General features: G+C 50.6%; 1 protein-coding gene across 4 annotated transcripts in view; it reads left to right on the top strand.

Annotated features, from left to right (window-relative positions):
- The window catches only part of Dlgap3 (DLG associated protein 3), a 96,319-nt gene extending 83,132 nt beyond the window's left edge, over nt 1-13,187 (top strand). For all 4 annotated transcript variants that reach the window (XM_047562979.1, XM_047562978.1, XM_047562981.1 and 1 more), the window contains exons 9-12: nt 9,613-10,097; nt 11,086-11,177; nt 11,491-11,634; nt 12,342-13,187. In XM_047562979.1, the coding sequence (XP_047418935.1) occupies nt 9,613-10,097; nt 11,086-11,177; nt 11,491-11,634; nt 12,342-12,560 (940 nt within the window). In that variant the 3' untranslated portion in view covers nt 12,561-13,187. The remainder of the gene's footprint in view (nt 1-9,612; nt 10,098-11,085; nt 11,178-11,490; nt 11,635-12,341) is intronic.
- The last annotated feature ends 1,723 nt before the right edge of the window (nt 13,188-14,910 follow it).

Raw genomic sequence — 14,910 nt, forward strand, 5'->3', positions numbered from 1 at the left:
TTAATGTTTCACTGTGATTGTGGATATGTCATTTTCCCTGGTAACTTTATTTTTATTTGAGTTTGATTGTGTGCTGTTATGGTTATTGTATCTTCTCAGTGGACTGACTCTTATCATGAAATAAGACTGCTTTCCCTGCTCACTAATGATTTTTGCCTTTTTAAAAATTTTCTATAGCTGCTTTCTTTTGGTTACTTCTTTTGGTTACATCTTTCTCCATCTCTTTATTTCTGGTGTTCCTGTATCCTTATGTTTCTGATGTGTTGCTTACTGCAAGCAATACGTAGCCAAAGTTTAATCCATTTGATATTGATATAGTAATATTTTTATTATTTATTTGTATTTATTTCTGCCTTTTTGGGGAGGGGGTACTGGTGATTGAACCCACATCTGCTCTACCACTGAGCTACCCACCCCCCCCCCTTTTTTTTTTTTGTTTTAGACAAGTTCTTCCTAAGTTGCTGAGGCTGGCCTTGAACTTGGGATTCTCCTGTTTCAGCCTCCCAACTGACTGGGATCACAGGTGTACGCCATGGTGCCCAGCCATTTCTGTCATCTGTAAATTTTTTTTTGTATTTAACATGCGTTTTCTTTACTTTTCTCCTCTCTGATTTTTCTGTCTTCTGCTAAAGTGATCAAGTTTACTTTCTTTTTTTCTTCCACTGGTTTGGAAGTTTATATTTTGTTGTAGTGATTTACCTTACAAATTTGACAGATATGCTTAGTTTCTTGGTTTTCTAATAATGTCTAAAATTAGTATTTCTATTCTTCTTAGACACAAAACGAGAGGCTCTGAACACTTCAGTTTTCTCTTTAACTCCTTCCCCTCATTTTCCATATTGTATTTCTCTAGTATTTTGCTTATACCTCTTTAAAAGTTTCTGCTAGGTTAGTCATCGTGTCTTTTATGGTTTAATAGCGTGGATTTACAAACATGTTCGAGCAATTATGAGTTCACTGTTATCACCAACTCCTTCCTCTTGGGCTGTTTCTGCAATGCTGAGGTACGACTTGAGCTTGGGGCCACTTTTAAAGTTAATATCTCAACTTGAATTTCTGTGTTTCCCTGGCAGTACACATTTGAACCGCACACCTCTGCACAAAGCAGCCTTAATGTTCTGATTTCCCAGCATCCTACGTCCAGGCCACATTCCCGAATCACTGGCATGAGCTTATCTGGTCCAGGTTTGTAAACCAAACAGAACTTCTTGGCTGCTGGCTTCATGCACAGGTCTCCATCCAGCTCTCCACGATGCTCAGGTTTGGGGTCTCTCCTCCCTCCCTTGGCTTCCCTTCTAGCTTCTAGCATATGTCTGGTCCCAGATTCCTGGGGCTCCCTTGGCTTATATGCCCTCTCACTACTTGCTTTTTGAATTTCCTCTTTGCTTCTGGTACCTGAAGATGTCTCCCCTGTTTCCAAGCTTGGCATTGTAGCAGAAACACCTTTTTAGTTTGATTTTATCCAGCGTTTCTGTGTGTTTGGGGCGGGGGTGGAGCTTCCTAAGCTGATTCAGTCTACTGTAGTGATCAGTGGTTTGGACCAGGCCAATAGTAGCGGATACAGGGAGAAGCATTCCTAGGTGGGAAGCAGTTCGGGGTGAAAGGTGGGCAGGGCACGGTCAGGCAGAGAGTGTCGTGGGTTTCCCTGCACTTGTGTAAGTGCTTGGTGAGGTCTGGATGGAGCAGAATGAATTTGAAAAAGTGTCTGAAAATCAGGATTGCCTGGGACAGGTGATCACACTGGGAATTCAGAGTCAGTGACAGGTGGGGAGAGGGGGAATCTGGCCCAACTCTCTGGCCCAGCTCCCTTGCTTGTCTGATGAAGGCATCCTTAGTTATACACCTGTACGGCCCTTGCCGTCCCTTCTGTCCCTGGCACTTTGAGTCTGACTCACCACACGCCATGCCCCAACTGGTATATAAAAGTGAGCCATGAATTCCAGCAGCCTTGCCAGGCAATCATCCAGGACTAACCCCCCACCCACTGCCACCCATTTTCTTGTCTCACTTGTCTGTACTTAGGTTTTAAAATTGCTGGACAGGAAAGTGCTTGTTTCTGCCTTTCAAGGTTTCTCTGCCAACCTCTTGGGTAGAGTTCAGCGCACTGCCTATTACATCTGAGAATTGCTTGTGGAGCCTTCCAGTTGTCGATCGTCAATGATGACTTAGCTTAGAGTGCACGGAGGTGGGGCTGCACCCTCACCCATACCCAGGACTCATTTGCCCACAAATGGATTGGATCCCCGTTATTTGCCAAATACTGTGCTGGGTATCGAGGACACAAACATGAGCAGAACCAGATGCAACACCTGCCTTGGTGAAACTTGGCTCCACGTTAATCTAAGAATCTCATCAGTCTCATCAATAACAAGGAATAGGGCTGGGGCTATCACTCAGTGGGAGAGCACTTGCCTAGCACATGTGAGGCCTTGAATTTTATACCCAGCAGTGGGGGGAAGAAACAGGCTGGGGGAGAAATACAGCTGTGACAGGTGGCACAGAGGATGGATGAACAAATATTAACTGAATGGAAATGGGAGAGATGGGCGGGGCTGAAGCTTAGTGGTAGAGTGCTTGCCTAGCATATGTGAGACACTGGGTTCATCTCAGCACCACAAGTAAATAAATAAATAAAATAAATAAAAAAGAAAATGGGAGATGAGAATGTTCCGGGCAGAAGGAGCAGCGTATGCTAAGACCACGTGGTGAGAATTCATCAGCCCTGTCACAAGGTGTCCTTACTGCCTCTGTCTTCCCGACCCAGCACCTTCTGTGTCATATAAAAGGTCATCCAGTGTCCTTGTTGAATATTACAAGACTGTCCTAGGGCCCCCTTGGGATCATAAAAAAATGTGCTGCCAGCTCTCTGTATCCATGGGCACCCCCAGTATCTTCCATCTCTATATCCTTCCCACTAAGAGCATGTCTTAAATTCCAGATCTAGCAAAAACAAAAACAAAAACACCATCACCAAAAACACCGACCAAAAGAGACAGATGACAGCAACAAACCCACCAGGATGCACAGTTTATTAGATAAATAGCAAGCACATTTTATTTGAGGATGTCCCATGCAATATTTGGGATGTACTGCTACTACTAATAAAGTCTGTTATCTGTCCGAAGTTTAAATTTAACTGGGCATCCTGTGTTTGCTCTGACAACCCTACCTGGACCCGCTTGCACCCACCCAGGGCCACCTGGGAAGCTGTGTAGAAAGGCCTGTCCACCCCTTCCTTAGCACCACGGTCACTTTGGCTTCAGCACTTGGGGAAGGGCATGTGCTGAAAGGATGAGCCCTTTGAGCCCTGGGAAGGAATCTTCCATCCTCATGAGGCTACGTCCCAAGAGAAGGCCCGGCACAGGTACTGCCTCCCCTCCTCTCCTTCAACTCCAGGGCGGCTCCTAACTGACCTTTGTGACTCCTTCTGAAATGCCATCTAGTCCCACCCAGGCTGGGGTGGTGGTCTCGAGGATCCCAGCCTGATCATCTTAGATGTGCTGCGTCTGGTACAGGCACAATAGTACGAAGGCTGTGCCTGGTTAAAATGTCACTGTCCCTCCTCTTCCCTGCCCCTCCTCCTGTCCCTGCCTGTCTCCTACCAAATACTCCTCTTGACAGTTCCTGGATTTTTCTTTGGACACTGTGTCTCTGGGGGTAATCCAGTTTCTTCCCAGAGGTTTATGTGTTATCCCCCAGAGAATCACAGAGGGAACATCTCCCTAAAGTAACCATGAAAACAGCTTCCAGAATCACCAAGAATGTGATCGTCACCTGGAAGAACTGGAGAGGAGGAGGCCTCTGGAGCCTAGTTAAAAGGCCTGGGGAGAAAATACCGTGAGTGCATTGTTACACACTAGTGATAATTCACAGCCGGAGCCCGTTTCTATCCTGTGCTTACAGCTGTTGGTGGAGACCACAGCAAACACTGCCAGAGCCAAAACTTAAAACTTAGAAGTCTGGGCATAAGACCTGGACTTCACTACCCCGAAAATTCATCTGCTATAGTTAGGATTAGGTTTGGCTGTGAATTACAGGACCCCCTCCTCCAAATGACAGTGACTTAAAGATAATTGAATTTTGTTTTTTTCTTGCTGAGAACAAGCCCAGAGAGGGCTGGTAGGAGTTCCATGGTGTCAGGACCCAGGCTCCTTCTGTCTTACTGCTCTTCCACCCTTGACACTTGCTTGCGGTCTCATGTTCCAAGATGGGGGCTTGTGGTCCAGCCATCATCTGCCTCTGGTTATCAGGGAGGAAGGAGGGACAAAGAAGGGCACACCCTTCTTCTTAATGACACTGTTCTTTTTCTTTCTTTCTTTTTGGTACTGTGGATGGAACCTAGAGCCTTGATCATGCTAGGCAAGTGTTCTACCAGTAAGCTATACCTCAGCCCAATGCTTTCCTTTCGTTCATGTGTATATATTTATATATATATATATATATATATATATATGTATATATGATTCTGTTTATATACACTTGAGATGATAAAATTATACAGATGGAAAACAGATCCAATGCTTTCCTTTGAAGAATACTTTCTGGAAGTTGTACATACCACTACTGCTTATATCTTAAGGACTGGAACTTAGCCACATGGCTATACCTAGTTGGAAGGGGGATTGGGAAAAGAATCTTTATCCAAAGTGGCCACGTGTCCAGCTTAAAATTATGGGATTCTGTTACTAAGGAAGAAAGGAAGAATGGATGTGGGGGGATAATTAGTGGTCTGTACCATCCTTCCTTCCAGCCAACCAACCAATCAACCACCCAGCCAACATTTATGTTTGAGGAGCTGCCCTATTTAGTGAGAGAGACAGATATGCAAATAACTCACTACAATACAATGTGATATGGAGTATAAAAGAGGTTTTGTTTGGAGTGCTGCGGGAGAACAGATGGAAGTGATCAACAGCAATCAGAATAATTAATGACTACAATGCCCTAGCTGGGGCCTCATGATACATTCGGACTATTGTGTGTTCCAGCTCCCTTTCTTCACAGTGAGAGCCACAAACTTTCCTACTTCTCCACAATAGCCGACACAATGGGCTGGCAGGTGCTGTCCTGAGTTCTTCACACACATTATCTCACTGCAGTCCCACAAGCGGAGACTGTCATTCTCACTTACAGATGAGAAACAGGCCCAAGCCGTGGAGCTGGCTGTTGGATGCAGGCAGCCTGGCTCCTGGTACCTGGGCTTAGCCTGTCTGTTCTGTCACCCCTTTCCTCAATCCCCATGAGTCTCTGGCAGATGGTCTCCCCAGCCACTTCATTGTGATGACTGAGGTCATCTGGTGGGACCTTGCTTCACCTCCAGACCAGCCTCCAGTTTACCTGCATCCCTTCCCTGGCCCGGCCTCAGTGGGCTCGTCTGTCTTCCTCGTTAGAGCTGCCCTCCCCTGTAGTCTAGAGAGGCAGCCGGGTGCAGTGGCTGAAGAGGTGGTCGTTCCATCTTAGGAAGTCACTAGCGTCACTGTCCTCATCTGTAAGTAGGGATGGGACTAACACCCTTATCACAGGACCGGTTGTGAGGAGTCAGCATGTTGTTTTCACACAAAGTGCTTAGCCTAGCACATACTCAGTGCTCAGAGGAAATGTTACTATTTTTTATCCCCCTCAAATCTTCCTTGGACTGTTACCTCTTTGTTTCTTCAGTCAGTTTCTCTTTACAGGTTGTATTGGTTTCCTATTCCTGCCTTAACAAATGACCACGAATTTAGTGAGGTAAAACATGCATATCTAATGTCTTCTGTTTCTGGAGGTTGGAAGCCTGTACTGGACCCCACTGGGCTTATATCAAGGGGTGGCAGGACCGCGTCCCTTCTGGAGACTCTGGGAAGAATCTGTTTTGTTCCCTTTCCAGCTGACTGAGGCCCACAGGGTCTGCCCTCAGGTTGCATCGCTTCAGGCCTCCCGCCTCCTGCTCCTCCTGCTCCTCTCCTCCTCCAGCCCTCTTGCCTCCCTTTCTCATGACAGGGACCCCAGTGACTAAATTGCACAGCCCTGGATAACCCAGGATAGTCACCTCATCCGGGATCCTTCACTTCATCACATCTGCAGAGTTCCTTTTGCCATGGAAGGTAACACATTCACAGGCTCAGGGGATTAGGATGTGAACCTCTTTGGGTGCCTACCTCTTGGATTCTTTCCCCTTGGGATGTGGTAGGTGAGAACCATCTTAAACAAAACCTCTCCCTTTTAACTGTGTTTCCCTCACTCTTCTTTGCTCCTCAGGCAAGGTTTTTTTTTTTTTTTGTTGTTGTTTTGTACCATGGTTTAATTCAGGGGCGCTTAACCACTGAGCACATTCCAACTGATTTTGTAAAAATGTTTTATTTTGAGACAGTCATACTAAATTGTGTAGGGCCTCACTAAATTACTGAGGCTGGTCTTGAATTTGCAATCCTCCTGCCTCAGCCTCCTGAGTTGCTGGGATTACAGGTGTGCACCACTGCACCCAGCTCTCAGCCAAGCTCTTTGAAGGAGTCATCATGACTAGCTTTTCCACCTCCCGAAAACCCGCTGCAGTCTGTACCCCCACATCCCACCAAACCTGCTTTTGTTCTGGTCACAGTGGCTTTGGTGACACATTTTGTTCGTAACTGGCTGCATTATCTGTGCTGCCTGCTCGTTCCTTCTGGAGACCTTCCTCTCCTTGTCTGTCCTTAGGTCTGTTCTGGTTTTTTTCTTCATCCTCCCTGGCTTCTTCCTCTCCTCTATGAGCTCTGCTATCTCCACCCACCTGTGAAATGCCCATGTTCCCCTGGACTTTGGATCTTTGATCCATTGCTCTTTTTTTTTGCTAGTTTTAAATGCCACTTACACAAGGATGACTGACTCCTGTTTGTGCCTTGTAAATCTCTGGCCCCTGGCTGGGAGTGTTGGTGAGGAGTGTGCTTCTACGACTAATCTCGTAAGCTCTCAGCTCCTTCAGTCTTCCTTGATGCACACTCATGAGGGAGTGACTGAGAACCATGAAGCCTGGGGCACTTTGTGCTCCTGTTCCAGACTATGTGGCTGCTTCCATGGAGATGGAGCCCCATCCTCACAGGACTTCTCAGAATAAGGTGTGAAAGGCAGCAGGCCCAGTGGTGCCAAAGGACAGATCTGTGTTTAGTGGGGCTGACAGGGAAGCAGCAGGGATAGCAGCTTTTTGGTAGTGTGTTTACTGGGGCATACCCCACCTTTACCTCTGTGATTTGCAACTCCTGGAGCTCTGAAGGAGTTACATGCTCACTAGTTCAAAGGCACAGAAATATTCATGCGAAGCAAAGATGCATCTTGATGGTAGTTAGACACACAAGACTCTCACCAGGGAACAGTTTCACATTCTCTGAATGCGAGAAGACTGCTGGGGGTGTAGGAAACTGAGGCGTGGCCTGAGATTCACAGAGGAAGAGGGACTTGGGCAGGGAGTGAAGAGGAGGAAGGCCATTTGGGGCAGGGAAATAGCATGTGTCAAGGTGGAGAATCAGGATAATCTATTTGGGGAACAAGGAGATTGTTGAAGAGATGAGATCAAACATGAGGACAGCAACCAGAGCATAAGGGCCTCATAAGGGTTCAGGTAGGTGCTAGCAGGAAGTTTGAACTTTATCTTGCTGGCAATGGGAAGCTATGGAATTTGTTTTTTCCAGTTCTGGTCATTGAACCCAACATACATGCTCAGCAAGTGCTCTACCACTGAGCTACACCTCCTACTTGAAGAAATGATGGTAATGATGGTGTGTGTGTGTGTGTGTGTGTGTGTGTGTGTGTGTTGCTAGGAATTGAACCAAGGGTCCTGTGTATGCTAGGCAAGTATTTTACCACTAAGCTACATCCCCAGCCCCTGTTTAAAGCAGAGAAATGATTTGGCAGAACTCAGCTCTTTAGGAATATTACTATACTCTTCAGTAGTTTGGGGAGGGATTGTTGGGGCTTAGATCTTCAAATATGCAAGGTATAATTTTAGAAGAGATACCTTGACAATTACTGGTTCAGTCCTTAATTTTATATTCCTATAATTTTATGTGTGTATATTTTAGGCATATGTACATATTCCTGTGTAATATAAAATCATATATATCATCTATTTTAAATATACCCTCACACATATTAGATGGCCTAGATGAACACACAGTGGCAAAGCCAGCATTAGAACTCAGGACTGCCTGCTAGTCCAGTGATCTCCTGTACTGAACTGAATGGATGCAGAGGTATCTGAAAGGAGGCTGTCCAACAGTCTCGGCAAATGGTGATGCCAGTCTTGACCAGGGCAGACACCAAGGTAAAGACCATGTGGGAGGTAGTGAAGACATGTTGTCTCTCTCTCTCGGTGGGGGTGGGGACATAGGGCTTGTTGGAGACTGCACATGAGTGCATCTCTCTTTCCTGGGTCCTGCAGCATCCTTCTGGGCCTGGTTTCTATGGCAACAGGCTCCCAGCAGGCAGCCCGCCAGCTGGAGGGAAGCAGGCAGGCAGGCAAGGAGAGAAGGCCTGGGCAGTATGAGGAAGACTGAAGTTGAGGGGGTTGGGAGAGTCTCCTGGGAAGCTGGACAGGTCCCTGGAGCTGTCCCAAGAAGCCTGTCTCTCTTCGGACCATGTGGGGATCGGGGGAACTCAGGACCCATGGATCTTTCTTGTGAGGTCTTTACATTCTCAGATCTGGAACTTCTGTTCATCCTCTGTCCCCCCACATCTCCTGACTCCCCACTTCCTAAAGTATTGTCAGGCCCCAACCTTATACATCTTAGAGGGCACCGAGAAAAGAGTCCCTACTCTGAACTCAGGGGAGAAATGAACAAGGCCAATTGACTTTCTGTTTTGCATAGGATTTGCATATTATTAACTCAAAGACAAGAAATTTCCAGGCCCTATGTCATTCCTGCCAACAACTTAATTCAGCTCCACTGGCACTGGCATACTGTGTCTGGCCAGGCTCTGGTGCTGAGCCTCAGGGTCCTCAGGGGAGAAGTCCTCCCAGCCACATGCCCACTCCACCCCCAGCCGCTCCCAGACACCTCCTCCCCTGATGTTCTAGCAGCTGCTGTGGAGTGTGGTACAGAGTGCTCTGACTGTGGAACCCAGCAGGCAGCCCAGGCAGGGTCCAGCTCCTAGCTCTGCTGCTTTGTAGCTGGGTGATGGTGAACCTCTGGGCCTAGGTTTACTCATCTGTCTTAGGGCTGAGGACACACTGTACAGCTGGTGCAAACAATCACAGACTTACCTTTGTTAGAATACAGAACACATTTGCATTCATCCATAAAGAACTAACACTACCCTGGACCCTACCTGGGACCCTCTGGTCTACCTTACAGTCCAGCTTCTGGAGGGTGAGGTCCCAGCACTTTGGTCACAGTCTGCTGTGATTGGTGTATTGGCATCTGTTCTGGCCATGGAGTACTGGTTGTTAAATATTTTGACTGTCACCTGTCCAGAGGTGGTGCAATGCGTAGGTATATTAGGTTACCTACTAGTTGCAAGGACTCATCCATTTCAAGTGCTCCGACTCATAGCCATTGCTTTATAGGTTCCCTTCCTCACTCCTTTCCCTTTTTGCCTGGGGTGTGGGTGAGGGCTAAGGTGAGACTGGTCAGGGACAGAGGGGACAGGCACCTCTCTCCACAGGCGGGCAAGGTTCAAGCGCTCCAACAGCGTGACGGCTGGCGTGCAGGCAGACCTGGAACTGGAGGGCCTGGCTGGCCTGGCCACGGTAGCCACAGAGGACAAGGCCCTGCAGTTTGGACGTTCCTTCCAGAGGCACGCCTCTGAGCCCCAGCCCGGGCCCCGGGCCCCCACCTACTCAGTCTTCCGCACGGTCCACACGCAGGGCCAGTGGGCCTACCGCGAGGGCTACCCACTGCCGTATGAGCCGCCGGCCACCGATGGGTCGCCCGGCCCTGCCCCCGCCCCCGCCCCCGGCCCCGGGTCTGGCCGACGCGACTCCTGGATGGAGCGTGGTTCACGCAGCCTCCCCGACTCAGGCCGCACGTCCCCCTGCCCACGGGACGGCGAGTGGTTCATCAAGATGCTGCGGGCAGAGGTGGAGAAGCTGGAGCACTGGTGCCAGCAGATGGAGCGCGAGGCGGAGGACTATGAGCTGCCCGAGGAGAGTGAGTCCACTGCCATCCGCAGAGTGGGCTGGGCCTGTGGGCACTGGGGACCATGAAGCAGGCGAGTCGGGCTGAGCCTAGTAGGAGCCTCCTCCACCCCACGTGGACTTGAGTTTGCCTTCCTCACTGGCTCTTCAGGCCCAGAGCTTGGAGGTGGGCCAGCGACAGTGGCAGCAGGACCTGCTGGGAGCCCTTGGAAGCAAGCAGCTTCAGAGTCCAGGGCTCTGATCAGGCAGAGGGCTAGACTTTCAGAAGATGACCACCAGTCCAAGTCACCAAATTCCTGAGGACAAAGGGAAAGCCGGATCTGAACTGGCGTGGGGATCAGAGTGATCCCAGAGCACTTCCTGGAGGTGGGGGCGGGGGGCAGTGCCAGTCAGATCAGAGCTAAGGCTCAGCCAGGCAGTCGCTGCCCTGGCCTGTAAATCCAGACTAAGGTGAGGGGAGACATAGTCCCTAAGTTTATGGGACAGTGACTAGGAAGACAAAGTGTCATGTTCATGAAATGACCTAGTAATTTTTTTTTTTTCTTTTCTTTTTCTTTGCTTTTCTTTTGTGGGGCTGGGGCTGGAGAGGAAACCTGAGATTCCCAAATGCTAGGCGAGTGCTCTACCACTCAGCTTCGCCCCTGGTCCTTCTTATTTTGAGATAGGGCCTTGCTAAGTTGGAAGGGTCCAAGTTTAGCCAACAGGGCTAGGCTAGGACTGGTTTCCATCTGTTCTCTAGTGTGGAAGGAAGAAGATACAGGATGAGGCCTCAGCTAACGTAGGTTGTGTAAAGGAAGGAGCATTGGTGCTGGAGGATATGGTCCTCTAGGTGAGGCTGGACTGGGAGCTGCTTGTCAGGAATTGAGAATGGGATGGGGGAGAGGTGGAGGAGACAGACAGTGCATATAACTTGAGTGGTGAGAATCATTCAGGGCAGACTTCCTGGAGGCCGGGGAGGGAGATGCCTCATTCCCCTCCTTGAGTTTCCTTCTGCTCTCCAGTCCTGGAGAAGATCCGCAGTGCCGTGGGCAGTACACAACTTCTCCTCTCCCAGAAGGTCCAGCAGTTCTTCCGGCTGTGTCAGCAAAGCATGGTGAGTGCCCATAGGAATGAGCCTACCAGGTTTGTGGACCTGGTAGGTGACCCAGAGTGTGACCAGGAGGTGAGACCAGGTCTGTGTGTCTGCAGGGGTAGTTTTGAGTATGTTGTGCCTGGAGGGGTATCAGGTATTTGTGCCCAAGAAAGGAGAGACCTGGGCTCTTTTTTTGGTCCTACTTTCTCCCACCCCAAACCCCACTCTCCCAGTTGAACTTCCTGAGGGTGAGATTGGAGAGGGCTTTCTGTGGTCCTCGCTGGGGTCAGACCTCCCTGACTGGCTGCCTCCCCTATGTCTTCCACTGCTACAGGACCCCACTGCGTTCCCCGTGCCCACCTTCCAGGACCTGGCGGGTTTCTGGGACCTCCTACAGCTCTCCATCGAGGATGTGACCCTCAAGTTCCTGGAGTTACAGCAACTCAAGGCCAACAGCTGGAAACTCCTGGAGCCTAAGGTGTGTGTGTTGGGGGGTGTCCCTTCAGGCTGAGGCCACACTTTGGACAATGACATTACATAGATCTGTGAGGGGGTAAGTTCCAGGGGGAGGGACCCAGGGGCAACAAGGGCATCTCTGGACAGTTAATGGGTGACCATTCACTTCCAGAATGACACACTTTTGGTCATTGCCATCTGGGTGGCCGCAGTGGTCATCATTGCCTGAATTTCCAAAGCTGCCTCAGGCACCTCTGGCCCTTGTAGTTTGGGGAAATAGAACTAGACTTAGAAGGTCACCTTCGGCTCAGACCCAGGCACAGAGGACAGAGCAGTAAGGGTATCCTCAGACTTCAGCTTACCAGACACTGTCTGCGATGGGTCTCAAAGGAGTAGCGGGTCGCCTCTCTTGCCTGACCTGGGTTCCCGGAGCTATGCCCACCTCCACCTGGAGTGAAAACAGTTCCCCAGCCAGCATGCTGTTGTGAGCGGTTGAGAGCAGCTCCACCAGGGGGCGCTCGAACACGTCACGTTTTAGGGAAAGATGCGGAGCTTTGACCTTGTCAGATCAAGTACACCTGCGGCTTCAAGTCGCGGGATCGGTGGCCGATTCTAAGCGCCATCGCGATCAGCCACACTGTTTCCATCCCTCTGGGAGCTGGGACGTGGGGGCGCGGGATGCCGGATGATCCTCTGCGCCCAAGCTTAGCCGCCTCGCTCTCTCGACAGGAGGAGAAGAAGGTCCCTCCGCCGATACCAAAGAAGCCCTCGCGGGGCCGGGGCGTGCCGGTGAAGGAGCGCTCCCTGGACTCCGTGGACCGGCAGCGGCAGGAAGCGCGCAAGCGGCTCCTGGCGGCCAAGCGCGCCGCCTCCTTCCGCCACAGCTCGGCCACCGAGAGCGCGGACAGCATCGAGATCTACATCCCCGAGGCCCAGACCAGGCTGTGACCCGCCCGGCCCGCCCAGCCCGGCCCGGGCCCGCGGTTTTCTACCCGTACTGTACACCCAGCGTCGAGGTCACTGTGAACGCGGGCCGCCCCGTGCGCCCGCCGCGCCGGCACCGCACGCCCCGGCCCCTCCTGCCCGCCACACTCTCGTGGGTTTTTTACCTTCCTGACCCCACGCGAAGGCGCCCGGGCTGGGCTGGGGGCCGTGCCTCTCCGCCCTGCGCTCCCCACCTGGAACCCTCACCTTCCTGGTCCGACGCTTCGTCCCCACCTTCTCCCCATGGGCACCATCTCTGCCATTACTTCCCCCCACGGGCCAGGCCGGGCCGGGTCCCCCATCTGGGCTCTGCGTCCTCCCCACCCCGCGGGGCTGGGCTTCGTGGGGATCAAGCTTCGTGGCTTTTTATGAAGAATCCCGAACCCCGCCTAGGAGCCCACCCCACCCTCCCAGGGCTCCTCCTTCAGCCCTCAGCCCACAGGGCCCAGGGACCACAGTGGCTGGACCAACCCAGGACCAGGGCGCCTGGGCCTCTCCCCTTTCCCAGCGGCTGGGGAGGGGAGATGGGGGCTTCCCCTCACCACACCTGTGGCTGTTCCCACATCCCAAGTATCCCAGGAAAAATAAAACCGCAGAACTGCACTTGAACCACCTGCTCTCTCCAGAAGAGGCAACTTCTGCCTGGGGGGCGGGCGTGGTAGGGAGTGGGGCAGAGAAGGGCCATGCTGGTGCTCTTGATTTTGGGACAGCAGGGGTTGCCTAAGCCCCTCCAAAGGGATGGGCCAGCTGGGAGAAAGGGGATTCAGCCCTGGTGGCCACAAAAGAACCTAGGCGTTCCTGGAGGGGCTCTGGTGACCTGCAGAGAGGGGGATGTCAACCTCTCCACTCCTCCTGGTTCAGTCAGGTTCCCTTTCTGCCTCCCAGCCCTCCTAGGGTTCCCCCAGAGGGGGAAGCACTGGCACTCAATGCCTGGCACACAGCATGTGCTCAACCAACATTGTGGTTATTATTAGGTATCTACAAATATGGTTTCTCTTCCCTTGAGGGCACAGTGTTCCTTCTGCTCCAGTCATTCCTAATCAGCAGCAGAAAACTGTTCAGATAAGTGCAGCAACTTCTTCTGATGCCCCCTATGGGTGGACACTGGGAAACGGAAGTGGGAGGAGTATAACTTCCCTGGGAAGCCAATCCCAGACTAGTGGTGATGGCTAATATTTATCAAATGCTTCATGTGGGTCAGGCAAGGTGCATGCGTTATGTGAATGTAGCTCATCCTTGCAACAGAGGAAAAAACTGAGCCCAGGGGAGGTTAAGTGATTTGTCCAAAGTCGCAAAGAAGCGGTGGACCCAGGTCTAATGCCACGTCATGAGTTCTTAGCTCTATAACCTTCCTAGCTCAGAAAAGACTGGGTTGCAACCCCCACCCAGAAAGCCCTATTTCTAGTCCCTTGAAGTTAATGTGGCATAAAGAAAAGCCCCTCAAGGGGTTGGTTGCTCTTCTAGGCTCTACTGGACCAATTCTTCTCACGTTTTTTCAGCAAACATCACTCTCAGACACCATAGAGATAGCCTGAACAATGCAGTTTCTATCCTTCTGGAGCTTATGTTCTTATGGGAAAAACAAACAAGTAAACAGGCAGTTAAAATGCAGCGGGGAGTGCTGGGAATGACTAGGGATTAGCCATTGACAAAGGGCTGGCTGGGGCTGGGAAGAATGTTCCAGGATCAGGGAACAGCTGTGCCAAGGCCTGGAGGAGAAAGGCCGTTGGGAGGGCAGAGATGGATCGTGCTGGCTTCTGGGTCCAGTCGAGGAGGGTGGCCTGCAGTTTGTGTGCCCTGGGGAACTCTAGAAGGGCTTTGAACTAAAGAGTGGTGTCAACTTAATAGGCTGGTTTGGGAGACTACTACTCTTACCACTTCTACACATGCACATTCCCGTGAGCCCATGAGGAGGGCTCCCATATGATCTGAATTCCTGAAAGCAAATTAGCTTGGAGCTGATCCCATGCAGATTCCTGGGCCTGGTCCAATACTTAGTGAATAGACCTGGTCCTTGAATAGGTATTTAACAAGTGCTCCAGGTGATTCTGATGAGAGACAAGGTTTGAGAACACAGATTGGACCACACAGGTTTCCTTTAGAAGTGATGATTTGTCTATTTCCCATAGACTTGCCAAGGAAGCCTGGACTGCATTACTTCTGTGAGATTGTTTCATGTCTAAAATTGGGACATGAATGAGTTTTGAACTAGACAATGCTCAGAACATTCCTATAAAGTGGGTGTTGTTATCACCCCCATAAAGAAACTGAGGCTTGGAGAGGTTGAACAACTTACCCCAAATCCCGAATCTAG

The sequence above is a fragment of the Sciurus carolinensis genome, chromosome 1, assembly GCF_902686445.1.
Source record: "Sciurus carolinensis chromosome 1, mSciCar1.2, whole genome shotgun sequence".
Taxonomy (NCBI): Eukaryota; Metazoa; Chordata; class Mammalia; order Rodentia; family Sciuridae; genus Sciurus; species Sciurus carolinensis.